Here is a 10588-nt window from a genome sequence, read left to right on the forward strand (position 1 = left end):
GAGGAGGAAGAGAAGGAACCAGTTTAGGATGGAAGATGATGAATTTATTTTTTAATTTGGTTGAGACTGAAGAGCCTGTGGGACCTCCAAGGATAAGTTGTTTTACTCTGTGATCCTCAATTCCTTAGCTGAAACACATGGGAATAGTACTACTCATCTCACACAGCTGTGAAGGAAATAGATGTGAAATAGAGCACCTTCTCAATAAATGTCTGGATAAGTGTGCAAGTCAAAGGAGGGGTCTGGAAGCTCTCCAAGGAAGGGGTGGTGTGACAGGCCTCTGAGAGCCATGCTTTCCTCCCTCTCCCTGCAAGCTGGGCCGTCTGCTGAAGATCCCAGTGCTGAAGTTCTTGCTGCACTCCGCCTCCTATCTGTGGTTCCTCATCTTCCTGCTGGGTGAGTCCCTGGCCATGGAGACACAGCTGAGCACCTTCCACGGCCGCAGCCAGAGCGTCTGGGAGACTTCCCTACACATGGTTTGGGTCACAGGTACGTGTGTGGGGCCCTTTATTTGTAGTGGTCCCCCTTGTGGGCTCCCTCACTGTTCTTCAAAGTAAGTACTCCAGTAGAGGCGGGGTGGGGGGTACCCTCTGCCTGTAGATGCCCGCAAACATAGAACCAAACCCCTCTAGGCTCCAGCACTCCAAGGGACCGTTTCTATTCACCCCTAGTTAGAGGATCTAGCCCTGTGATAAGACTCCCTGAGCAGGGGCCCCATTGTTACCCCACTCCAGAGGTTCCTATCCTTTCACAAATAAGACACTGGTCCATAGCTTCAGGTGGGAAATGACCCTGGCATAATGGTAACCTGCCAGGACACCAGGCAGTCTATCCCGAAAGTCATGGAACAGAAAGGCTCACAGACCAAACTGAGATGCTTCAATCATACAGTTTACTAAATCCATAAATGGTGGTGCTGTTATGAGAACCAGAGTTAAAGTTTAAGCAGGGGCTGCGAGAGCCAGAAGTTGCCTTGCCCCAACACTTGGTCTATAGGAGAGACATGGGGGCAAGTATGTCTGGCCACAGCTGAAGCTTGCTAATCATCCTGATGAGCAGCTAGGAATTTCCTTCACAATTCTTTTTTTTTTTTTAATGTTTACTTATTTTATTATTTATTTTTTTAATGTTTATTTATTTTTGAGAGACAGAGAGGGAGAGAGCGCCAGTGGGGGAAGGGCAGAGAGGGAGAGGGAGACAGAGAATCGGAAGCAGACTCCAGGCTCTGAGCTGTCAGCACAGAGCCCGACGCAGGGCTCAAATTCACGAACCGTAAGATCATGACCTGATCTGAAGTCTAATGCTTAATTGACTGAGCCACCCAGGTGCCCCAATTTATTTATTTTTGAGAGAGAGCACTCAAGCAGCGAAGGGGCAGAGAGAGAGGGAGACACAGAATCTGAAGCAGGATCCAGGCTCTGAGCTGTCAGCACAGGAACCCAACATGGGGCTTGAACTCACAAGCCATGAGATCATGACCTGAACTGAAGTCTAATGCTTAACCAACTGAGCCACCCAGGCACCCCAAGCAATTCTTGTGCAAAAGACACATAGGGCCAGAAAGGGTATCAACAGTGGGTAGCTGACTTAAGAGCTGATGAATCCTGAGGGCTTCAGCTGCCTCATGTATATTCAGTATATTATGAATACTTAATCCCTTTCTATGTATTCACACACAAATGCTCCACTCGTTTTATTTATTCAACATGCCACCCAAATAGCTAACTTATCTATGCTCAACATGTAAGTTTCATGCATTCCATTGGTTTTCTTCTATAGCAGAAATCAAGTGTTCTTGAACAATTCAGCAAAAGCAATTACAAGAACCCCCCAGAGCTCTATCTAGCTTCTGGCTGGGCAGCTCAGCGGGTTGGGCCATAGGCCCCCTTCCTCAGCTGCCCTCCCCTCAGCCCTAGCTTAGTCAGCAAACTCCTAATAAATGCTTGTTGTTCACTGTGAGTGAAGCCCTGATAATGCACGGATAAATTAAATATGGTTCCATCCATCCATCCATGCAACAACATATAGGACTGAACATCCATCCCAGGTTCACAAGATAGTCTGCTGCTGTCAGAATTGATTCAGTTCCTGACCACACCATGTTCCCACTTGTCCCAGGCCTATGCTCATTCTTTTTCTCCAGTCCTGTCCCCTTCCCACATGACCCCATCACCTGGCTGGCTCCCCTTCTTCCTTCAAATCTCAGCTTAAATGTCACTTTCTTTGAGAAGCTTTCCCTGGCCCCCAAATCAGGGTGAGGGTCCCTTCCTAAATACTCCCAAAACAACCTGTTTCCCTGCTCCTCAATCTTTGCATTCACCATACTGAATGTAACCACTTGGCTACTTGCCCATCTCCCTCACTAGAATCCTGGAAGGCCGGGGACCATATTTGTGCCAGGGTCCCACTGGCATATGGTGGTAGCTTAATAAATGTTAGTTTAATAGTGACTACTCGGCCTTGTTCTGGGCACTGGGGACAAGGAGATGAATCAGACATGGTCCCTGCCCTTAAGGAGTTCAGAGTTTAGGGGCAGTGAGGGGAGACAGACCCAGGAAGAGATACCCCATAGGGCCCCGTGGTTGATGGCATCACAGAGATCTGAATGGAGCTGTGAGAGCAGAGTTCAGGGAGCAACTCACTGCACCTGCTCAGGGAAGGTTTTGCAGACAAGGCAGTATTTGACCTGGGCCATATAGGCGAGCCTAGCTTCAAATGGGTGTGGAAGGGCATTCTAGGCAGACAGAAAAAGCACACAACGTGTATCCAGGGAATGCAGAAGGGTACAATGCGGCAGGGTTACCTGGCTAATGGGGTCCAAGACCCAACGCCCCCATCCCTAGGTCTGGCACTTTTCCCCACTGAGACATGGGCACTCAGAGCAGGCAAATAGTTTGGAGCCCCTTCAAGTCAATATTCTAGAAATATTTGTCCAGCATTTATTCAGTGGAGGGCAGGGAGAAACAGATTTAAACCATTCCCTCCCAGTACCAATCTCTCCCAGGTGTTAGTTTATGCATATAAGCCAACTGAGATCATCGGTGCAGGCCCCACGGTAGAGGAGTCCACATCAGCTGGTAGTCTTTTTTATTTTCACAGATCACTTTGTAGTTACATAGATTGCATGGTTATGTTTAATCACCTTCGTCCCTGTGATGTTTTAGCTCCCCCGCCCCACGGATAGGTGCCCCCACACCACAACCTAGCTCTGACCTGGAAGCAGGACAGTTCTGCCTCGTCCTGTCCCTGCCTCCTACCTTCAGGCTTTCTGTGGTTTGAGTGCAAGGAAGTGTGGATTGAGGGCCTGCGCAGTTACCTCCTGGACTGGTGGAACTTCTTGGATGTGGTCATCCTGTCCCTGTACCTGGCGGCCTTTGCGCTGCGCCTCCTTCTGGCTGGGCTTGCCCACGTGCACTGCCGGGATGCCCCCAACGGGGCTGCCTGCCACTATTTCACCACGGCTGGTGAGTGCCCCCCAACTCAGTTGGGGTCCCCCAGGCCCTTCTCTCCTTTGGATGTCAGCCTCAGCCTCATTCCACCCTGCACAGAGCGAAGTGAGTGGCGCACTGAGGATCCCCAGTTCCTGGCGGAGGTGTTGTTTGCCATCACCAGCATGCTCAGTTTCACCCGCCTGGCCTACATCCTGCCGGCCCATGAGTCCCTGGGCACTCTGCAGATTTCTATTGGCAGGATGATTGACGACATGATCCGGTGAGTACTGTACCTGCTCAGAGCATCCTCCACTGTGATAGACTCCACTTGACCTCCTTGTAAAAGTCCTCACCTCTAGTTGGCACAGGGGTTCTTAACCTCGCTTCCTTGCAGAGACTCCAGAGACCTCTGAGGTCCTGAAATTACAGACAAAACTAGGGATGTAGACGTAAATGCACATTTCTCTGCAGCAAGGGTCTATAACTTTCATCTAATTCTCAAAGAGGCCCATGACCCCTGAAAAGATTAGGAACCACTGAGAGCAGGACTAGCCCTTGGATGGGAGTTCCAGCCCCAGTTCTGTTGCTCCTCATGACCCTCTCAGGGCCTCAGTTTTCCCATCTTTGTGGTAAGGGCACTGGAGTCAGGGGTCCCTTTGGATCGTTCCCACTCTGCAACAGCTCTTTGAACTCGTGGCATTATCTGGTATTCTTGGTGCTTATCACCTAATAATTGGCAGCCAAACCTGGACTCTCCCGCTAAGCAGAGCCCATAGTTAGTGCCTGCTGCCCAGGGAATCCCCTGCCTGAAGCCCTGGTTACATCTACAAACATCTTCAGCTCAGCTCAGCTTGAGGAGAATCTCCCACCCCACCCCTGAGACTCTTCTACCCGCATGCCCCCCACCCAGCCCCTGTTGCAGGCTGACCCATTCTCACAGGTAGCTTTACCACTGCTGCTGATAAATCCTGTCCAGTAGGACTGTCTGCCTCACTCTTCCTTGAACCACCTCTTAGCGTTTCAGTCCCTCCCTGGGAGACTGGCCCATCCCCAGCTTGGATCACTTCAACTAAGTATCCTTTATTCTCAAGGAAGAGCTCCTGCTTTGGCACCATTTTAAATGACTTCTCCTTTCCCATCTTTACTTTCTCTGTTCTTAATAATCACCAAATTTGAATACTTGTCAAGAGACGCTGAGTCTGGGAGGCCATCGCCTGATCCCTCTTCCCAGAACCTGACTTCTCCCAACATAGAAACCTTCTCTGACCTTTCCCCATCCCACCCCCTGCCAGGTTTATGTTCATCCTCATGATCATCCTGACTGCCTTCCTCTGTGGCCTCAACAACATCTACGTGCCCTACCAGGAGACAGAGCGTCTGGGCAAGTATGCTGGGGGGGAGGCAGGGTGGGTAGGTGGGAGTCTGGGGCTGATCGGTCTGGAACTTAGTGATCACCACTGCCTTCCCTCTCCCTTCTCATCTCTTCATTCATAATTAATCTCTTGTTTGCGCAATAATTCACTCTCTCATTGATTCCTACTCATTCATTTGTTCATTAACTCATTTACTCATTCACTTTTTCCCCAAACTTTTTATTTTGAAAAATGTCAATCCTATGAAAAAGTTAAAAGCACAGTGGTTGCCCATATACCCTTCACCTAGCTTCATCAGTTGTTAATATTTTACCACACTTTGCTCTATCTATTGCTCTTCTTATTTTATTTTCCTTGAAACATTTAAAAGTACGTTGCGAACATCATGACACTTCATCCCTAAATATTTCAGGAGATTTCCTAAGAGCATAACCACAAAACGATTATCACACTAAAAAAATTTATTTCTTCTTCCTTTTCTTTTTTTTTTAAATGTTTATTTAATTTTTGAGAGAGAGAGAGAGCATGCACAAGGGGCAGAGAGAGAGGGAGACAGAGAATCCAAAGCAGGCTCTAACCCATGAATCATGAGATCATGACCTGAGATGAAGTTGGATGCTTTTTCTTTTTTCTTTTCTTAAGTAAGCTCTATGCCCAATGTGGGGCTCATGACTCCAAGATCAAGAGTCACATGCTCTACTGACTGAGCCAGCCAGGCACTCCCACCCTCAAAAAATTTAATATCAAGGGGCACCTGGCTAGGTCAGTCAGTAGAGCATGTGTCTCTTGATCCGGGGGTTGTGAGTTCAAGCCCCACATTGAATGTAGAGCTTACTTTAAAAATTGTTTAATTAATTAATTAATATTGAACCCAAATTATTATTTTCTGTATAGTTCTTATTCAAGTTTCTCCAGTTGACCCCCCCCCCCCCCACCACCACCAAAAGTCTTTCTACCCTTTTAAAACTCTGAGAACCTATCTGGGGTCATGTGTTTCATTTTGTTATCATATCTCTTTAGTCTCCTTTATTTAAAAAAAATTTTTTTAATGTTTATTTATTTTTGACAGAGAGAGAGAGAGAGAGAGACAGAGCATGAGCGGGGGAGGGGCAGAGAGAGAAGGAGACACAGAATCCGAAACAGGCTCCAGGCTCTGAGCTGTCAGCACAGAGCCCAACGCGAGGCTCAAACTCACAGACGGCAAGATCATGACTTAAGCCGAAGTCGGATGCCAACCGACTGAGCCACCCAGGGGCCCCTCTCTTTAGCCTCCTTTAATCTGCAACATGCCCTCTACCTTTTCTTTGTCTTTCATAACAAATGAACTTTTTTGAAGAGTACAGATCAAAGTATACTGTAGAGTATTCTACAGTTGGGATTTATCTGACTAGTTCCTCATGATAAGATTAAAGTTAAGCAGTTTTGTCAAGAACACAACTTGGCTGATGATGTGTATTTTCCACTGCATCACATCAGGAGACAGAAGATGTCAATGTAGCCCATTGGGAGGCCCAATGGCAAACCTCTTCACTGTAAAGGTACTAAGGATGCCCTTTAGTAATATAAAGATATGCTGAGACCGTGTGACTAACCTGTTCCCTTGCAACCTTTCACTCAGTGGCTTTAGCATCCATGAATCAGTTATTATAATAGTGGTTTCAAGATGGTGATCTTCTACTACTGCCATTCTTTCTATATATTTTTTTTTAATTTTTTAACATTTTATTTATTTATTTATTTATTTATTTATTTATTTATTTATTTTTGAGAGACAGAGAAAGAGACAGAACATGAGCAGGGGAAAGGCAGAGAGAGAGAGAGAGAGAGGAGCACAGAATCTAAAGCAGGCTCCAGACTCTGAGCTGTCAGTACAGAGCCTGATGCAGGACTTGAACCCATGAATGTGAGATCATGACCTGAGCCGAAGTCAGACGCTCAACTGAGTGAGCCACCAAGGCGCCTCTCTTTCTATATTTCTTTGCTGGCATTCTTCTCTAAAGAAGTGCTGTCTTATTTTTTAAAAATCACTATGGGATTCAAAGATTTTTTAAAATATAAGAATCCATTATAGTCATTATTTCTTTTTGATGCTCAGTTCTTCCAAAACATAGCCAATAATTCTTGTGTCTGTTTATTCACTCACTCATTCATTGTCCATTCATTCATTTGCCCACTTTTTAAGTTTATTCACTTCATCATTCAGTTGTGGTGGGCTTTTTATAATTGTTGTCGGGCCCACACCCATTTACTGACACCTTTGCAGTAAGTCCTATCCCTGGCACTGGAAGCACAGATAGAGGAAATGAACCGAACCAGGCTCAGTCTCATGAAGAAGATACCCAGTGTGCACAAATAAGCTCAATTTGTGGTGATAAGTGCTGTGAGGAAGGAGGACTTCTGTTGAGGAGACCCACAGGGGAAAGCTCCTTCCGGGGGAAACCCCTAGGGGTGGCAACCATTCATTCCAGCCAGCTTGGGTAATCAGGAAAGACTTCACCAGGAAGGAATTATCTGGACTCCACCTACAAGGATTATGGACTTCAGAGAAGGTGCAGGGCATCCTGGGCAGAAAGGGAACATGTACCAAAGCAGGGAGGTATGGCTGTAGAATAGCAAGATGTCTTCCATGGTTGGCATGTAGAGGGAGTTCTGAGAGAAGAGCTGGAGAGGGTAGAGGAGCCAGGTCATGGAGCCCACGAATGTCCTCCTAAGAAGCTTGGGCTGTTTCCAGCATGCCAGGGAGCTCCGGGGGGGCCTTCGCAGCAATGATTCTGTTATAAATTCTTCATGAGTGCAACTACATGGTTTTATCAATGATGCTGAAGGAGCTACACTTGGGCCTGTGGATATTGGTCAAGGCTTTGTCATTGGTTCCAGTATAAATGGAGGCTTTATTCCAGTATAAATGGAGACCAATCCTCTTACTAAGAACTTTTGTTCACATGCAACCTTCAGGATGTTAACTTAAAGGAACTGAGCTTAGACAGCTGAAACCGTGAACTGTAGCACCAGAGGCAGCAACCATTCATTCCAGCTTGCTTCATAGGTCCTGGTGGTATCAGTCACTCCACAGTGGCACAGGCAGCCTGAGCCCTCCTGTGCTGTTCGTTCACAGATGACACCTTATTAAGTAAAAAAAAATATTTCTGCCAACAATCTCAGGTAAGTTGCATGGTAGGCATATGAACTGAGAGTGATTAGGAGCATTTAAGGTTTGACAAACCTCAAATCAGCAATTAAAAAGAACACCTAGATGGGGCAGGGGAGGGGGGAGTGCCTGGGTGGCTCAGTTGGTTGAGCCAACTCAGGTAGTGATCCCAGGGTTGTGAGATTGAGCCCAGTATTGGGCTCCATGCTGAACGTGAAGCCTGCTTAAGATTCTCTCTCTCTCTCTCTCTCTCTCTCTCTCTCTCTCTCTCTCTTTCTTTCCCCCTCCCCGCCCCATTCACTCTCTCTTTCTAAAAGAAAGAAAGAGAGAAAGAAAGAAAGAAAGAAAGAAAGAAAGAAAGAAAGAAGAGAGGGAGGGAGGGAGGGAGGAAGGAAGGAAGGACACCTTGGATGCAATGTAGAGGACAGAATAACAAGAGATTGAAGCCAGAGACCAGATGCAGGGGCTGTTGCAGTAATCTAGGCCTGAACTGGCACTGAGATGGAGGGAGTAAGATGGATTCACAGATAACGTGATCAGGTCTGTGAGTGACTAACAGACAAGCACATTCTGCTGGGGGTCGAGAAGGGAGTTCAGGAAGGGCTTCCCGGAAGAGGTGGCACTGGCTTTGCTATCAGAGTGGTCCAAATCACCATCCTCTCTCACCCAGACCATGACAAGTTTCTTAACTGGTCTTCATGCCCCTACTCTCTCTCTCATAGCTGTATCCTTAGTACATTTGGCTCGTAGTAACATGCTCTATAAATATTGGCTTACTGAAAGAATAAAGTGAGAGCTCAGAAATGACAAGAGTAGGTATGGGTCATTGTGGTCCAAAGGGCTTCATAGAAGCAGATCGCCCTTAGCTGGGTCCTGGAGGGTGAGGAGGAGTGTGTCTGGCTGGGTCCCGGAGGGTGAGGAGGAGTGTGTCTGGGTGGTGCTCAGGCTCTTCTCCCACCCCTCACATCCTATCCTTTGCTTGGCCCGGCACACCAGTTTCAACGAGACATTCCAGTTTCTGTTCTGGACCATGTTTGGCATGGAGGAGCACAGCGTTGTAGACATGCCTCAGTTTCTGGTGCCTGAATTCGTGGGTCGGGCCCTCTACGGCATCTTTACCATCGTCATGGTCATTGTGCTGCTCAACATGCTCATTGCCATGATTACCAACTCCTTCCAGAAGATTGAGGTGTGTGGGCTGAGGCCACCTGTGGCCAGGGAAAAGAAGGGACACAGAGATGGAGAGGAAATGGATGCAAGGAGTCCAGACACTTGGGTTCCTCCTCTGGCTCCCCTCCTGTTTTGTTTTGTGGCTTGGGGCAAGTTTTCCTTACCAGGCCTCATTTTCTTCATCTCTAAAATGAGGCTCTTTAATAATGCTATTCGTTTCTCCAGACACAAGACGCTTCATGGTGGGGAGGAAGGGTGTGTTGTGGAAATGTAGATGGGAACATGGGACGGGAGAGGGAAGATGGATGGGGTCAGGTTTGTGGCTGGAGAACAGCCTGGGCAGGAATTGGATGTCAGAGGATGAAAGACAGTGGTGAGGAAGAAAGGAAGGGGGGAGCCAGGTGGGGGAAATGTGAGTGATAAATGGGAATGGGGAGAAGGCGGCGCTTGGCACACTGCAGGAGAGACATGGAGACCAGGGGGAGCAGACTGCGCGGGCAGGAGGGCGAGGGGCCAAAGCAGTCCTTGCACAGCCTCTGCCTCCGGCCTCAGGACGACGCCGATGTGGAGTGGAAGTTTGCTCGCTCCAAGCTCTACCTGTCCTACTTCCGGGAAGGCCTGACGCTGCCTGTGCCCTTCAACATCCTGCCCTCCCCCAAGGCCCTCTTCTACCTTCTCAGGTAATGACCTCAGAGCTTTCGCTCCCAACCCCCCAAGCACCCAGCACCCCTAGCCCAGCTCCTGCCCAATTCCTTACACCCTGTCCCCTGATTAATCGCTGTGGGTCCTCTGAATCTCTCAGGAGAATATTCCGCTTCATCTGCTGTTGCTGTTCCTGCTGTAAAACCAAGAAGCCAGACTACCCGCCAATCCCCACTTTTGTGAGTACCTCATTTGCTTGTCCGTGGTCTTCATCACAACAGACCTTCAATGGTATTATCTATACCATCTGTTTGCACACCCTCGTCTGTCTTTCTGGACATGTTCTCCAGAAGGCCAGCTCCTAGGTCCTCCTCTAGCATATGACTGCCTTTCCTTCTTCCTGACTCTGGCCATTTTCTAGATTTCCAACCATGGGTCACCCAGCTTAAACAGAAATCCATGCCACCTTGCTCCCAAGCCACTGACACCCTGTTCAGCTCAGGCACATCCTATAACCTTAAGTGGCCACCGGAGCCTCTGCTGAGCCACAGAAGGATCAAGAAACCCCTACTTCCCCAATAATCCTTTTCAGTATTGTATTTTTATTACTATTTTTACATAATCTTTTTGCCATCAGAAAGAAAAAAAAAAAAAAAAAAAGCTCCCAGCCTTCAGACAAACCTCTTGGCCCTAAACTGAGCCAAGACACAGATGAACATTTAAAAAAAAAAAAAAAAAGTTAAGAAACCAAGGGACAAATGCCCCACAAACTAGGAAATTAAATGGCTGATAGAGGCCTGAGAGAGGAGGCTGAGCCTCCAAGG

The 10588-nt window shown here is 47.6% G+C and overlaps 1 protein-coding gene across 1 annotated transcript in view; it reads left to right on the plus strand.

The window, feature by feature from the left end:
• The window catches only part of XNDC1N (XRCC1 N-terminal domain containing 1, N-terminal like), a 38476-nt gene that overhangs the window by 24444 nt on the left and 3444 nt on the right, over nucleotides 1-10588 (plus strand). The window contains exons 14-20 of the mRNA XM_045484164.1: nucleotides 315-489; nucleotides 3264-3464; nucleotides 3549-3711; nucleotides 4724-4816; nucleotides 8949-9141; nucleotides 9675-9802; nucleotides 9925-10003. Coding sequence (XP_045340120.1) covers nucleotides 315-489; nucleotides 3264-3464; nucleotides 3549-3711; nucleotides 4724-4816; nucleotides 8949-9141; nucleotides 9675-9802; nucleotides 9925-10003 — 1032 coding nt within the window. The remainder of the gene's footprint in view (nucleotides 1-314; nucleotides 490-3263; nucleotides 3465-3548; nucleotides 3712-4723; nucleotides 4817-8948; nucleotides 9142-9674; nucleotides 9803-9924; nucleotides 10004-10588) is intronic.

This window comes from Leopardus geoffroyi, chromosome D1 (genome assembly GCF_018350155.1).
Source record: "Leopardus geoffroyi isolate Oge1 chromosome D1, O.geoffroyi_Oge1_pat1.0, whole genome shotgun sequence".
Classification (NCBI taxonomy): domain Eukaryota; kingdom Metazoa; phylum Chordata; class Mammalia; order Carnivora; family Felidae; genus Leopardus; species Leopardus geoffroyi.